The 17717-nt window shown below is 27.6% G+C and overlaps 3 protein-coding genes and 1 pseudogene across 3 annotated transcripts; all 4 read right to left on the reverse strand.

Annotated features, from left to right (window-relative positions):
- On the reverse strand, positions 5768-6082 carry LOC109359934 (probable histone H2B.3). Its single transcript, XM_019604628.1, has one exon. It carries the CDS (start codon positions 6080-6082, stop codon positions 5768-5770), a length of 315 nt encoding a protein of 104 aa, XP_019460173.1.
- On the reverse strand, positions 7222-7572 carry LOC109359935 (probable histone H2B.3). Its single transcript, XM_019604629.1, has one exon. It carries the CDS (start codon positions 7570-7572, stop codon positions 7222-7224), a length of 351 nt encoding a protein of 116 aa, XP_019460174.1.
- Positions 8709-10530, reverse strand: LOC109359936 (late histone H2B.L4-like). The gene is made up of 2 exons (XM_019604630.1): positions 10282-10530; positions 8709-9026 (listed from the first exon to the last, which is right to left on the reverse strand). The coding sequence occupies exons 1-2, from the start codon at positions 10528-10530 to the stop codon at positions 8709-8711; spliced, it is 567 nt and encodes a 188-aa protein (XP_019460175.1).
- Positions 12236-14929, reverse strand: LOC109359937 (annotated as a pseudogene).

Here is a 17717-nt window from a genome sequence, read left to right on the forward strand (position 1 = left end):
GGAGGAAGTGACATGTGACATGAAGGAAAAAATGTTAGGAGAAATTGACATGTGACATAAGAGAGTTTTTTTTATTATGTTGTTAATAAAGAAAAATTAAAATTCAAAGAATCTGAACTGTAATATTAAAATTCAGTCGAAAAATGTCAAAAAACTTTGATGAGGTGAAAAAGTACAATTATTCTTAGATTAATGGTAAACATTAAATTATACAGATAGATTAATGTAAAGAAATAATTTGAATGTGAAAAATGATTTCAATTTCATCTAATGTTCAATGACTATTATTTTTTAACATAACAAAACATAGATGTTGTAAACACTTAATTTTAGTGGTGAGGTAGCGACATGAACCAATCACTAATTAATATTAAATTATTATTAGCATATAAAATATATAATATATAAAAAGTATGAAGAAAAATATGTGAGGAGGAGGTGACATGTGGCATGAAGGAAAAAATGTAAGGAAAAAATGACATGTGGCATGAGAGAAGGAGAAATTGACATGTAACATGAGATAGTTTTTTTTATTATATTGTTAATAGATAGATATTGCATCTACTTCTTTTTAAAAGAGTATTTCCCAAAAAAACAATATTCCTATTTAATATTTTTTTTAAAATCAAGACTACATTTATGACTATTGTTACTATTTTACTCTTACCTTATTAGTTTTAGTAATTAGTGTAAATAATATTAACCCTGAATTTTAGTGAAATTAAGTAGAGTATTCATTTTTTTAAACCTACATAAATTACTAATAATTTATATGCATTCATAAATACTCGTATAGGAAGGTGAGTATAATTACAATAATTCCTTTTTATCATAAATAAAGTTGTGTTGAGTGTAATTAAGTAAAATTTTAGCATAGTTAATGACTCATTTGCTGAAAGAGCCTTCTCCTTTTTTGATCATTGGTTTCTTCAATTCAGGCCTTTTCTTCATCTTGGCTATCTTCAAATCTTGTTTTCATAAGAGAAATGTTATTGGATGTATATGTTAATATAGGAGAAACATCTTAAAATTGATTGCCATATAGGAATGTTTACAACATATTTTAAAAATATTTTATATTTAAAGTTATCTATACTTCTATATCTGTACTATATATAAAGCCAAAACATGGTGTAACCACCACCATGGCATAATTTATATATTCCTATTTTGCCCTTCAAAAATTTAATTTAAAAAAACCATATAATCTTATATAACCACCTCAAATATATTAATTATAAGTTGCATATTATACTACTTAATAAAGGAAAAATCTAACTTAACTTTCATCTTTATATTTTATAACTTCTAATTTTATTGTATAACTTATACTTTCATCTTTATATATACTTATACTACTAAACATTTATTTCATATTTTATAACTTCTAATTTTATCTTTACTAGCGTGTTGACAGACACTACTGTGTCTGTCAACCCGCTTTCCTATTGTTTGTAATGTGTATTCTACATGTTAAGTTGTATTATATATTTAATTTACAGTTGAATATATATTCGTTTAATGTAATTGTTCAATCTTAAAGAAAGGATACATGTACAATTGTGTTCATCAAGAATAAAGTCTTAATATCTCCACTTAATTTTATTTTCTAGCGTGTTAACAGGCACTACCGGGTCTGTCAACCCAATTTTCTATCGTTTGTAATGTGTATTCTTCATATAGAACTGATTTTTTATCTAATTAATTAAAATCTATTGAATAAATCTATTGCATTGGTCACAATGTATGCTATTGAGTAAAGAGTATGTGAATATTTGACATTGAAAACATCCAGACTACACGTTACACACAATATGAAAGCGGGTTGACAGACACAGTAGTAGCTGTCAACACGCTAGAAAATAAAATTAAGTGAAGATATCAAGACTCTATTCTTGATGAACACAATTATATATGCATCTTTTCTTTAATATTGAACAGTTACCTCAAACGAATATATATTCAACTGCAAATTACAATATATAATACAACTTAATATATAGAACACCCATTACAAACAATAGGAAAGCGGGTTGACAGGCACGGTAGTGCCTGTCAACACACTAGTACATATAATTTAAGAAGTTAATTAATGATTTAAATGTTTAACATAATTTGATAAAAGTAACATCATTAAATACAAATTGAAAATTAAATTCAAAAGAAAGTGAAAAGGGATAGTAATAAATAAAAATATAATTGGAAAGTAAAGTATAAATATGTGTTGAATTTCTAAAACATATTTTTTTTTGGAATAATATGAAAAAATTAAAATATCAAATTATATAATATATATGGAGTAAAATTTAAATTAAACTAAAGAAATTTTGCGTATCAGGTGTATTGCAATCCATATATCTTTTTTAAATTTTTTAATTTTTTAATTTTTTTATATATTCTTCGGTTCATTCCTAATATGGGAAGCATTTTAAATTTTGACACATACCATTGTTATTTGATACCACTTATCATATAAATAAGTTGGAACAAATTTATTATAAACAAACCGAAGCTCTCAAGTATGAGCATATTTTATATAACTTTTTAGTGTAAATTATATTGATAACCTCATGAATTTTAGCATAATTATACTCAATATCCCTCCTATTAAAAAATTACACTAACCTCACATCTGTGGAGTTTAGTGTAATTACAATCGTGATTCATGTGTCTTTTTATAAATGAATTGTGTCATTTACTGTGATACGAAAATAGGCGTGACTAACATGAATGTTTGTTAAAATTTCCTTATATTCTACTATTCAATCCTAATGTGGCAAACATTTTAAATTTCAATACATGTCATTGTCACTTGATACCACTTATCATGTAAATCAGTTGGAACGAATTTATTCTAAATTAACCAAATATCTCAATTTTGAGCATCTGAGAATGCAATTTTATAAGAAATATCTATGGAGAACATTATATCCCCAAATTTATATTGGTGGTTAAAATAAATGTTCAAATTTAAAAAAATTTATATAATTTTTTTAAAGTAAGTTATATTGATAACCCAGTTTTATACTCAATATCCCTATTATTTAAAAGATTACACTCACCTTGCATAAGAGGAGTTCAGTATAGTTATAATTGTGATTCATGTGTCTTTTTATAATTGAATTGTGTTATCTAATGTGATATAAAAATAGGCGTGATTACACCAGAATATCAAAACAACAACGCTTATTGGATGTTGTCTATGTGAGCATAGTAGAATATAGGGTTATATTTAACAACGCTTTTGAAGCACCGTAGAAAATAAATATTTAACCGCGTTCAGTGAAACATGCAATGTTAAATGTCTACTTTTAAATAAGTCAAAATCTCTCTTAGTTATTATATCAAACACGTAACAAGCATGCCCAATTCCACTACATTTGCTAGAGATTTGACAGTATAAATATCATTTTGAAAACTCAATTCATAAACCATTGCATGAAGTGATCTCTTTTAGTTCAAATCCATTAACTCATAAGATTATATGCATTAATGAAAGGGATGAAGGTGATGAAAATGTAAATGACAAATCTATGAATTTCTTCTCTCCCTTAACTGAAGAAATAAGAAGACAAAAAGACATAGTTTAGATTCAACATAATAAAGATCAAATTAAAATTTAAATAGAAAATATGGATGAAAAAATAATAGCCAAATGCAAGAAATGCATACAGAGATTGCAAGTTTTCTAAATCACCAAGAGTTTCACCTAGCTTCAACCTTGACAATTCCTATATTATAAAATAAGTAGTTAACATAGATGCAAATGCAAGCAATGAGACTGAATCAAAGAAAAATAAATAAAGTAAAATAAGATAATGATTCACATTGTACTCGAAAATAGAAACAAAAAACTAATAACTTTCTTGAAGAAAGAAACTAAGACGAGAATGAGAGTAAGAGAAATAGAATATTGAATAATAATTAAGTATATTAATGTATGTGAAGTTTTTTTTAAATCTGCAAAGATTCGCGCTCACTAAAACAAGCGTTGTTTGAATATATGACTTTTAATAGCGCTTATTATAATGAACATTTTTTATATATCACCTTTAACAACACTTGTTCAAGCAAACGCTGTTAAATAGATTCAAATCAACAACACTTTGCTTAAAAAATGCTGTTAAATATCAAAATTCTTTAAAATTATTTAGTTGTCATATTATGTTCAACTTTTGATACTGGAATGACAAATAACATAATTTACTTACCAAATATGAGTTTTTGTTATGTAAAATCACATACCTAAATATTCTATTTTAATAATACTGGTTGGTGATTTAGAATATCTTTTTGAAGTAATAAACAATTGGATTTTACATATATGTATGACCAAGTTGTGTTATATATGAAAAACTAGCATATGAGTTTCTGTTAACAATTTGGCTTATTTTAGTGTACTATTTACTCGAATTAAATCTTTCAAAATAAATTTAAATAATTTCATAACTACATATTAAGTAATAACTACAACAAGCATTTTTTGAACATACTTTTAATAGCGTTTGCTTATGCTGTTGTGACTTTTAACAACACTTATTATAATGAGCGATGTTGATATGTCATCTTTACTAGCACTTATTTAAGCAAACGCTTTTAAATAGAATCAAATCAACAAAGATTGCTTAAAAAATATTGTCGAATATCTTAGGAAAACATAAAACAACATTCTTGACAAAAACAATATTAAAGTTATATCCATCTATTAAATTTAATAGCGCAAATTTAAAAGAGTGTTGTTATATCCACTTTTCAATTATTATTTTAATGAATTTGATTTTGCCTTTTCATTAAAGAAGTTCATAATGTTGTTTCATAAAATTCAGTTTAAAAGTTGATTAACTAAAATTAAACCAGTCTTAATCAAATATGTTATGAATACTAGTTTAGAACAGAATAGCTATATGATATTAAATAGCTTCGAGGACATCTAAAATGGTTCTTTACAAACTTTCAAAAAATTTATAATTTTCAAAATTTTGTATTTTTGGTTTATGATTTGTAAGTAGGCTGGACAAAATTGAATGTTCAAAAATATATTTTTACTTAATTATTATTTCTCTTTATTTTCTTGACAATTCTTTATTTTTAATTATAAATACACTTTTCCAACTCATATTTACTCACATTAATTGTTTTTTATTTATAACATTTTCTAGAAATTTGGCTATAATATCTAAGATTAATGAATTTATATATAATAATAAATTAATAATTATTCAAGTAAATGTTCAAAAAGAAGTTGACATTTAAAATATATTAGACAAAATTAGATAGAAAATTCTGAGTTTTAACTTAATTGCATTCATCTCCCAACTTATTTAAAATATTACGCTCACTTCGAGGTCAATGTAATTATACTCTTCTCTCCTATAAGAGTACGCGATATAATATATCTATATAAATTAAGGATTATTTGTGTAGATGTACAAATGGACTAATTGGTGCAATTTCAATTATTCACATAGGGTATTAATGTAATTTACTCTATATTTTAATAAATAGACACATGTCAATAATTTCAATATTGTCCAATCTTCGCTAATCGCTTCACAAAAAAGAATGAAAATCATTCTTCTTAGTTGAAAGGGGACCAATTTCTACAATTATTTTTAAGGAAAATTATCACAAATGATTTCAATATAAACTTTCAATAATTAAATGTTCAATATGATCAACTTCTTTAATCTTTTATTTATTTTTTCAAATATTAATTTGCACTGAAATCACATTACATTATAGTAAAATTGGTAACAGCCATGGCCCTTTAAAAAACAACATGTTTGGCGAGTTCGTCAGGGAATACCAATCTTACCGCAGTATGGATGTCCCTAGCGGCAATACTTGTCTTTTTGTTGTAGAGAGCGAGTTGTGATGATTCATGTGCCAACTTATCGAACATATCGTTTATGAAGTTGTTCATTATCTCTATGGCCTTGCTGGATATCCCTAGGTCAAGGTGAGACTGCTTCAGAACCTTGAATATATATTTGTTGTATGTTTGTTGATGCTGCTTCATTTTCTTCCTCTTGTTGAGGGAGGATCCTTCCTTCAATTCAATCGTATTGCCCACCCTCACCATATTCAAATCTTGTTTTTGTTTTTGTGTTTGGTGACAAAATGGTTTTGGATGCCTATGTTAATATAGTTGGAACAATGAAATTTGATTGGTTGGAATGATAGGGATTTTTCTTTTATCTTCATCCACAACTTTTAATTTTTAAGGTTATGCAAGCAAATTAAGAATTCAATAAATGATCTGTAAGTTTAATACAATTTGACTAAAATAACCTCATGTAATATACATTGGAAATTGAACTAAAAGGAAATGAAGAGATAGAGTGCTATAAAGAGAAGAGTAATAAATAAAGCTATAACTGAAAAGTAAAATATAAATGCATATTGGGTTTCTAAAACATCAAAAGAGTTGAAATAATATGGTAAAGTTAAAACATCAAAAATTATGGAACATAGTGGATAATATTAAAGTTGGACAAAAGAACTTGGTTGTTATTACGTGTATTGTGATTCATGTATCTTTTTAGAATTGAATGGAGTTATTTAATGCCATATGGAAATTGGTTCGGTTGGAATTAATGTTTTTCGAATTTTTTTCATACTTTTCGATTTATTCCTAATATGATAATCATTTTTAATTCACGCCATTATTACTCTATATGAGGTGTCATGTATACTCCTTTGGTTGTTAGCTAATAACATTTTTTCGGTTATGTTACTGTATGTTAGATACCCCTTTTAAAATATTATGCTCACTTCGAGGTAATTGTAATTATACTCTTCTCTCCTACAAGAGTATGCAGTATAATATATCTATCTAAACTAAGGATTACTTGTGTAGATTTAAAAATGGAATTATTGGTGTAATTTCAATTATTCTCATAGGGTATTAATGTGATTTACTCTATATTTTAATAGATAGACACATGTCAATAATTTCAATATTGTCCAATCTTCGCTAATCGCTTCAGAAAAAACAATGAAAATCATTCTTCTTAGTGTTGGATATAATCAGAAGCATCTGTTATTTTAAAGTGGGAAGAATTTCAACAATTATTTTTATGGAAAATAATCACAAATGATATCAATATAAACCGATTTATCAATTCATCTCTAAACTTTCAATAATTAAATGTTAAATATGATCAACTTCTTTAATCTTTTATTTATTTTTTTCAAATATTGATTTGCATTGAAATCACATTACATTATAGTCTCATTGGTAACAGCCCTGGCCCCTTCAAAAACAGCATGTTTGGCGAGTTCGGCAGGGAGTACCAATCTTACCGCAGTTTGGATGTCCCTAGCGGTAATACTTGTCTTTTTGTTGTAGAGAGCGAGTTGTGATGATTCATGTGCCAACTTATCGAACATATCGTTTATGAAGTTGTTCATTATCTCTATGGCCTTGCTGGATATCCCTAGGTCAAGGTGAGACTGCTTCAGAACCTTGAATATATATTTGTTGTATGTTTGTTGATGCTGCTTCATTTTCTTCCTCTTGTTGAGGGAGGATCCTTCCTTCAATTCAATCGTATTGCCCACCCTCACCATATTCAAATCTTGTTTTTGTTTTTGTGTTTGGTGACAAAATGGTTTTGGATGCCTATGTAATATAGTTGGAACAATGAAATTTGATTCGTTGGACTGATAGGGATTTTTCTTTTATCTTAATCCACAACTTTTAATTTTTAAGGTTATGCATGCAAATTAAGAATTCAATAAATGATCTGTAAGTTTAATATAATTTGACTAAAATAACCTCATGTAATATACATTGGAAATTGAACTAAAAGGAATGAAGAGATAGAGTGCTATAAAGAGAAGAGTAATAAATAAAGCTATAACTGAAAAGTAAAATATAAATGCATATTGGGTTTCTAAAACATCAAAAGAGTTGAAATAATATGGTAAAGTTAAAACATCAAAAATTATGGAACATAGTGGATAATATTAAAGTTGGACAAAAGAACTTGGTTGTTATTACGTGTATTGTGATTCATGTATCTTTTTAGAATTGAATGGAGTTATTTAATGCCATATGGAAATTGGTTCGGTTGGAATTAATGTTTGTCGAAATTTTTTTATACTTTTCGATTCATTCCTAATATGATAATAATTTTTAATTCACACCATTATTACTCTATACCATGTGTCGTGTATAGTCCTTTGGTTGTTAGCTAATAACATTTGTTTGGTTTTGTTATTGTATGTTACATACCTCCTTAAAATATTACCATCATTTCGAGGTCAATGTAATTATACTCTTCTCTCCTACAAGAGTATGCAGTATAATATATCTATCTAAACTAAGGATTACTTGTGTAGATTTAAAAATGGAATTATTGGTGTAATTTCAATTATTCTTATAGGGTATTAATGTGATTTACTCTATATTTTAATTGAAAGACACATGTCAATAATTTCAATATTGTCCAATCTTCGCTAATCGCTTCAGAAAAAACAATGAAAATCATTCTTCTTAGTGTTGGATATAATCAGAAGCATCTGTTATTTTAAAGTGGGAAGAATTTCAACAATTATTTTTATGGAAAATAATGACAAATGATATCAAAATAGACCGATTTATCAATTCATCTCTAAACTTTCAATAATTAAATGTTAAATATGATCAACTTCTTTAATCTTTTATTTATTTTTTTCAAATATTGATTTGCATTGAAATCACATTACATTATAGTCTCATTGGTAACAGCCCTGGCCCCTTCAAAAACAGCATGTTTGGCGAGTTCGGCAGGGAGTACCAATCTTACCGCAGTTTGGATGTCCCTAGCGGTAATACTTGTCTTTTTGTTGTAGAGAGCGAGTTGTGATGATTCATGAACCAACTTATCGAACATATCGTTTATGAAGTTGTTCATTATCTCTATGGCCTTGCTGGATATCCCTAGGTCAAGGTGAGACTGCTTCAGAACCTTGAATATATATTTGTTGTATGTTTGTTGATGCTGCTTCATTTTCTTCCTCTTGTTGAGGGAGGATCCTTCCTTCAATTCAATCGTATTGCCCACCCTCACAATATTCAAATCTTGTTTTTGTTTTTGTGTTTGGTGACAAAATGGTTTTGGATGCCTATGTTAATATAGTTGGAACAATGAAATTTGATTGGTTGGACTGATAGGGATTTTTCTTTTATCTTCATCGACAACTTTTAATTTTTAAGGTTATGCATGCAAATTAAGAATTCAATAAATGATCTCTAAGTTTAATACAATTTGACTAAAATAACCTCATGTAATATACATTGGAAATTGAACTAAAAGGAAATGAAGAGATAGAGTGCTATAAAGAGAAGAGTAATAAATAAAGCTATAACTGAAAAGTAAAATATAAATGCATATTGGGTTTCTAAAACATCAAAAGAGTTGAAATAATATGGTAAAGTTAAAACATCAAAAATTATGGAACATAGTGGATAATATTAAAGTTGGACAAAAGAACTTGGTTGTTATTACGTGTATTGTGATTCATGTATCTTTTTAGAATTGAATGGAGTTATTTAATGCCATATGGAAATTGGTTCGGTTGGAATTAATGTTTTTCGAATTTTTTTCATACTTTTCGATTTATTCCTAATATGATAATCATTTTTAATTCACGCCATTATTACTCTATATGAGGTGTCATGTATACTCCTTCGGTTGTTAGCTAATAACATTTTTTCGGTTATGTTACTGTATGTTAGATACCCCTTTTAAAATATTATGCTCACTTCGAGGTAATTGTAATTATACTCTTCTCTCCTACAAGAGTATGTGATATAATATATCTATATAAACTAAGGATTAATTGTGTAGATTTAAAAATGGAATTATTGGTGTAATTTCAATTATTCTCATAGGGTATTAATGTGATTTACTCTATATTTTAATAGATAGACACATGTCAATAATTTCAATATTGTCCAATCTTCGCTAATCGCTTCAGAAAAAACAATGAAAATCATTCTTCTTAGTGTTGGATATAATCAGAAGCATCTGTTATTTTAAAGTGGGAAGAATTTCAATAATTATTTTTATGGAAAATAATCACAAATGATATCAATATAAACCGATTTATCAATTCATCTCTAAACTTTCAATAATTAAATGTTAAATATGATCAACTTCTTTAATCTTTTATTTATTTTTTCAAATATTGATTTGCACTGAAATCACATTACATTATAGTATCATTGGTAACAGCCCTGGCCCCTTCAAAAACAACATGTTTGGCGAGTTCGGCAGGGAGTACCAATCTTACCGCAGTTTGGATGTCCCTAGCGGTAATACTTGTCTTTTTGTTGTAGAGAGCGAGTTGTGATGATTCATGTGCCAACTTATCGAACATATCGTTTATGAAGTTGTTCATTATCTCCATGGCCTTGCTGGATATCCCTAGTTCAGGGTGAGAATGCTTCAGAACCTTGAATATATATTTGTTGTATGTTTGTTGATGCTGCTTCATTTTCTTCCTCTTGTTGAGGGAGGATCCTTCCTCATATTCAATCATATTCCCAGCCCTAGTATTTGTTTTTGTGTGTGGTGACAAAATGCTTTTGGATGCCTATGTTAATATAATTGAAACATCGAAATTTGATTGGTTGCACTGATAGGGATTTTTTCCTTTATCTTATTCCACAACTTCTAATGTTTAAGGTTATGCATGCAAATTAAGAATTCAATGAATGATCGCAAAGTTTAATACAATTTGACTAAAATAACCTCATTTAATATACATTGAAAATTGAACTAAAAGTAAATCAAGAGATAGAGTGTTGTAAAGAGAGAAGTAATAAATAAAGCTATAACTGAAAAGTAAAGTGTAAATGTATATAGAGTTTCTAAAACATCAAAATAGTTGAAATAATATGGAAAATTTAAAATATCAAAAATTATGGATTATAGTGGATAATATTGAAGTTGGACAAAAGAATTTGTTTGTTATTAGTTTTATTGTGATTCATGTATCTTTTTAGAATTGAATTGAGTTATTTAATGCGATATGGAAATTGGTCCGGTTGGAATAAATATTTTGCCGAAATTTTTTATACTTTTCGATTCATTCCTAATATGATAATCATTTTAATTTTAATTCACGCCATTATTACTCTATCATGTATACTCCTTTGGTTGTTAGCTAATAACATTTGTTTGGTTCTGCTACTGTATGTTACATACCCCTTTAAAATATTACTCTCACTTTGAGGTCAATGTAATTATACTTTTCTCTCCTACAAGAGTACATGGTATAATATATCTATATAAACTAAGGATTACTTGTGTAGATTTAAAAATGGAATAATTTGTGTAATTTCAATAATTCTCATATGGTATCATTGTCATTTACTCTATATTTTAATAGATAGACACATATCAAGAATTTCAATATTGTCCAATCTTGGCTAATCACTTCAGAAAACAGAAGGAAAATCATTCTTCTTAGTGTTATGGAAAATTATTTGAAAGTGGGAATCATTTCTACAATTATTTTCATGGAAAATTAGCACACATGATTTTAATTTAAACCGATTTAACTAAAAGTTTAATATAATTTGACTAAAATAACCTCATTTAATATACATTGGAAATTGAACTAAAAGTAAATGAAGAGATAGAGTGTTTTAAAGAGAAGTAATAAATAAAGCTATAACTGAAAAGTAAAGTATAAATGTATTTAAGTTTTCTAAAACATCAAAAGAGTTGAAATAATATGGAAATGTTAAAACATAAAAAACTATGGAACATAGTGGATAATATTTAAGTTGGACAATAGAACTTGCTTGTTATTAGGTATATTGTGATTCATGTATCTTTTTAGAATTGAATTGAGTTATTTAATGCGATATGGAAATTGGTTCGGTTGGAATGAATGCTTGCTTAAATGTTTTTATACTTTTTGATTCATTCCTAATATGATAATCATTTTAATAGATAGACACATGTCAATAATTTCAATATTGTCAAATCTTCCCTAATTGCTTCAGAAAAAAGAATTAAAAACATTCTTCTTAGTGTTGGATATATTCAAAACCATCTATTATTTGAAAGTGGGAACAATCTCTACAATTATTTTTATGGAAAATTAGCACACATGATTTTAATTTAAACTGATTTATCAATTCATCTCTAAACTTTCAATAATTAAATGTTCAATATGATCAACTTCTTTAATCTTTTATTTGCCTTTTCAAATATTGATTTGCGCTGAAATCACATTACATTATAGTAAAATTGGTAACAGCCTTGGCCCCTTCAAAAACAACATTTTTGGCGAGTTCGTCGGGGAGTACCAGTCTTACCGCAGTTTGGATGTCCCTATCGGTAATACTTGTCTTTTTGTAGTAGAGAGCGAGTGGTGATGATTCATGTGCCAACTTATCGAACATATCGTTTATGAAGTTGTTCATTTTCTCCATGTCCTTGCTCGATATCCCTAGGTCATGGTGAGACTGCTTCAGAACCTTGAATATATACTTGTTGTATGTTTGTTGATGCTGCTTCATTTTCTTCCTCTTGTTGATGGAGGATCCTTTCTTCAATTCAATATATTCCACATCCTCACCATATTCAAATCTTGTTTTTTTTGTTTTTTTGTGTGGTGACAAAATGCTTTTGGATGCTTGTGTTAATATAGTTGAAACATCGAAATTTGATTGGTTGCACTGATAGGGGTTTTTTTCTCTATCTTGTTCAACAACTTTTAATGTTTAAGATTATGCATGCAAATTAAGAAGTCAATAAATGATCTAAAAGTTTAATACAATTTGACTAAAATAACCTCATGTAATATACATTGGAAATTGAACTAAAAGGAAATGAAAAGATAGAGTGTTATAAATATAGGAGTAATAAATAAAGCTATAAGTGAAAAGTAAAGTATACATGTGTATTGGATTTCTAAAACATCAAAAGAATTGAAATAATATGGAAAAGTTAAAAGATCAAAATATATGGAACATAGTGGATAATATTTAAGTTGGACAAAAGAACTTGTTTGGTATTAGATGTTTTGTGATTCATGTATCTTCTTCGAATTGAATTGAGTTATTTAATGTGATATGGAAATTGGTTCGTGCCATTATGATAATCATTTTTAATTTTAATTCGTGCCATTATTACTGTATACCACGTGTCATGTATACTCATTTGGTTGTTAGCTAATAACATTTGTTTGGTTTACATACCCCTTTAAAATATTACTCGCACTTTGAGGTGAATGTAATTATAATTTTCTCTCCTACAAGAGTACGTGGTATAATATATCTATATAAACTAAGGATTACTTGTGTAGATTTAAAAATGAAATTATTGGTGTAAATTTAATTATTCTCAAAGGGTATTAATATAATTTACTCTATATTTTGATAGATAGACATATGTCAATAATTTCAATATTGTCCAATACTCGCTAATTGCTTTAGAAAAAAGAAAGAAAATCAATCTTCTTAGTGTTGGATATAATGAAAATCATCTGTTAATATAGTTGAAACATTGAAATTTAATTGGTTGTAGTGATAGGGATTTTCCCTTTATCTTATTCCACAAATTCTAATGTTTAAGGTTATGCATGCAAATTAAGAATTCAATAAATGATCTAAAATTTTAATGCAATTTGACTAAAATAACCTCATGTAATATACATTGGAATATGAACTAAAAGGAAATGAAGAGATAGAGTGTTATAAAGATAGGAGTAATAAATAAAGACATAACTGAAAAGTAAAGTATAAAAGTATATTGGTTTCTAATACATCAAAAGAGTTTAAATAATATGGAAAAGTTAAAACATCAAAAAATATTGAACATGGTGGATAATATCTAAGTTGGACAAAAGAACTTGTTTGCTATTAGGAGTATTGTGATTCATGTATCTTTTAGAATTGAATTGAGTTATTTAATGCGATATGGAAATTGGTTCTGTTGGAATGAATGTTTGCCCAAATTTTTTTATACTTTTCGATTCAATCATAATGTGACAATCATTTTAATTTTAATTCACGCCATTATTACTCTATACCACGTGTCATGTATACTCCTTTGGTTGTTAGCTAAAAACATTTGTTTGGTTCTGTTACTGTATGTTACATACCCCTTTAAAATATTACGCTCACTTCGAGGTCATTGTAATTATACTCCTCTCTCCTAAAAGTGTACATGATATAATATATCTATATAAACTAAGGATTACTTGTGTAGATTTAAAAATGGAATAATTGGTGTAATTTCAATTATTCTCATTGGGTATTAATGTAATTTACTCTATATTTTAATAGATAGACACATGTCAATAATTTCAATATTGTCAACTCTTCGCTAACCGCTTCTGAAAAAAGAATGAAAATCATTCTTCTTAGTGTTGGATATGATCAAAACCATCTATTATTTGAGAGTGGGAACCATTTGTACAATTATTTGTATGGAAAATTATAAACAAATGATTTCGATATAAACCGATTTATCAATTCATCTCTAAACTTTCAATAATTACATGTTCAATATGATCAACTTCTTTAATCTTTTATTTATTTTTTCAAATATTGATTTGCACTGAAATCGCATTATATTATAGTAAAATTGGTAAAAGCCCTTGCGCCTTCAAAAACAGCATGTTTGTCGAGTTCGTCAGGGAGTACCAATCTTACCGCAGTTTAGATGTCCCTAGTGGTAATACTTGTCTTTTTGTCGTACAGAGCGAGTTGTGATGATTCAAGTGCCAACTTGTTGAACATATAGTTTATGAAGTTGTTCATTATCTCCATGGCCTTGCTCGATATCCCTAGGTCATGGTGAGTCTGCTTCGGAACCTTGAATATATATTTGTTGTATGTTTGTTGATGCTGCTTCATTTTCTTCCTCTTGTTGATGGAGGATCCTTCCATCAATTCAATCATATTCCCCACACTCACCATATTCAAATCTTGTTTTTGTTTTTGTGTGTGATGACAAAATGCTTTTGGATGCCTATGTTAATATAATGGAAACATTGAAATTTGATTGGTTGAACTGATAGAGATTTTCATGTATCTTATTCCACAACTTTTAATGTTTAAGGTTATGCATGCAAATTAAGAATTCAATAAATGATCTAAAAGTTTAATACTAACCTCATGTAATATACATTGGAAATTGAACTAAAAGGAAATGAAGAGATAGAGCGTTATAAAGAGAGAAGTAACAAATATAGCTATAAGTGAAAAGTAAAGTATTAATGTGTATTGGGTTTCTAAAACATCAGAAGAGTTGAAATAATATGGAAAAGTTAAAACATCAAAAAGTATGGGACATAGTGGATAATATTTAAGTTGGACAAAAGAACTTGCTTGTTATTAGGCGTATTGTAATTCATGTATCTTTTTAGAATTGAATTGAGTTATTTAATGTGATATGGAAATTGGTTTGGTTGGAATGAATGTTTGCCTAATTTTTTTATACGTTTCGATTCATTCCTAATATGATAATCATTTTTAATTCAAGTCATTATTACTCTATACCATGTGTCATGTATACTCCATTGATTGTTAGCTAATAACATTTGTTTGCTTCTGTTACTATATGTTACATACCCCTTTAAAATATTACACTCACTTCGAGGTCAATGTAATTATACTCTTCTCTCCTACCAGAGTACGCCGTATAATATATCTATATAAACTAAGGATTACTTGTGTAGATTTAAAAAAGGAATAATTGCTGCAAAATCAATTACTCTCATAGGATATTAATGTAATTTACTCTATATTTTAATAGATAGACACATGTCAATAATTTCAATATTGTCCAATCTTCGCTAATCGTTTCAGAAAAAAGAATGAAAATCATTCTTCTTAGTGTTGGATATAATCAAAACCATCTATTATTTGAAAGTGGGAATCATTTCTACAATTATTTTTATGGAAAATTAGCACACATGATTTTAATTTAAACTGATTTATTTAAAAGTTTAATACAATTTGACTATAATAACCTCATGTGATATACATTGGAAATTGAACTAAAAGTAAATGAAGAGACAGAGTATTGTAAAGAGAGAAGTAATAAATAAAGCTATAACTAAAAAGTAAAGTATAAATGTATATAGGGTTTCTAAAACATCAAAAGAGTTGAAATAATATGGAAAAGTTAAAACATCAAAAATTATGGAACATAATGGATAATATTATGTTGGACAAAAGAACTTGCTTGTTATTAGGTGTATTGTGATTCATGTATCTTTTTAGAATTGAATTGAGTTATTTAATGCGATATGGAAATTGGTTCGGTTGGAATGAATGTTTGCCGAAATGTTTTTATACTTTTCGATTCATTCCTAATATGATAATCATTTTTAATTCACGCCATTATTACTCTATACCATGTGTCATATATACGCCTTTGGTTGTTAGCTAATAACATTTGTTTGGTTCTGTTACTATAAGTTACATACCCCTTTGAAATTGATAACGTATTGTAATGTTTTTTACTCAATTGCAACCTTAAGTATTTCGATCGGTTTTCCTATCAGGCTTAGGTTACCCAAAATCTGACGGGTTTGGGATGGTACCACTATTTTCAATCTCGCTACGTTTGGGTTCGGGCTCGTGCTCGAGTTCTATATACCTTACTCTGATTTGTCCATTGTCATTCCTACGAGTGGGTCTATTGAACTAATTTACTTGTAGAGTGCATATATTTGTTTCTCAATATTTTCAAATTAAAGAAATCATCAAATGTTTAAAATAAACAATAAAATTATGGTAAACTACGCATTTATTACACAAAACTATTTTAACTTACTGGAATTTCCCACCATAGATTACTTACAAAGTGAGGTGGGGTTAGGTTAGTTTACTTTAATAAAGATCCAAATTTTGGTCAATACAATTGAATTGGCATGGTAGATAACATGGCGCCCTTCATTTTAAACAATAATAAATTAGTAAAAGTTGCAATCATCATTGGCTGGCTTCCATCCTCATAAATTCCCTAATAATGCATTTGGTTTAGGAGAAAGAGAGTAAAAATAATTAGTGAAGAAAAGTTAGAGAGAAAGTGTGAAAATCTTTTTGGTTTGGTTAAGGCCACTAAGTTTGATTCTCCTCTCTTGAAATGGAGGAGGAAGCCTGTTTTTGTGTGTGAAGAGAAATGTTATTGGATGCTTATGTTAATATAGGTGAAACATCCAAAATTTGATTGGCTGATAGGGATGTATACTCCATCTATTCCAAAATTTTCCATGTTTAGCATTATACCCACAATTTAACAAATCAATAAATAATTTAAAAGTTTAATATAATTTGACTAAATAACTTCATTTAATGCAAATTGGAAAATGAATTAAAAAGAAAGTAAAAATAGAGGTGAAAAAGAAAGGTAAAATATAATTGTATATTGAGTTTCTAAAACATTAAAATTTGGAATAACATAAAAAAGTTAAAATATTAAAAAGATATGGAACAGATAAGTAACAACTTTTTAAGTTGGGGGAATTCGTCTTGTATTAGGTGTATTATGATTCATGTATCTTTTTAGAACTAAATTATGTTATTTAATGTGATATAGAAATTGATGTGACTAAAATTTAGGTTTATTAAAATTTTCTTATATATTTCTTCTATTCCTAATATGGCAAACATTTTAAATTTCAAAATACATCGTCATTATTCCATACCAGTTATCATGTAAAACATTTGGAACATATATTCTAACTTATCAAAAGGT

The sequence above is a fragment of the Lupinus angustifolius genome, chromosome LG11 (assembly GCF_001865875.1).
Source record: "Lupinus angustifolius cultivar Tanjil chromosome LG11, LupAngTanjil_v1.0, whole genome shotgun sequence".
NCBI classification, from domain to species: Eukaryota; Viridiplantae; Streptophyta; class Magnoliopsida; order Fabales; family Fabaceae; genus Lupinus; species Lupinus angustifolius.

Bases quoted from the DNA above. Each gene is read 5' to 3' on its own strand.
- LOC109359934 (XM_019604628.1), bottom strand. From the start codon at position 6,082: ATGGTGAGGGTGGGCAATACGATTGAATTGAAGGAAGGATCCTCCCTC.
- LOC109359935 (XM_019604629.1), bottom strand. From the start codon at position 7,572: ATGGTGAGGGTGGGCAATACGATTGAATTGAAGGAAGGATCCTCCCTC.
- LOC109359936 (XM_019604630.1), bottom strand. From the start codon at position 10,530: ATGATTGAATATGAGGAAGGATCCTCCCTCAACAAGAGGAAGAAAATG. The intron at 9,027-10,281 runs GTAAGATTGGTA...ATTGAATTGAAG, and splicing joins CTAGGGACATCCAAACTGCG to GAAGGATCCTCCCTCAACAA.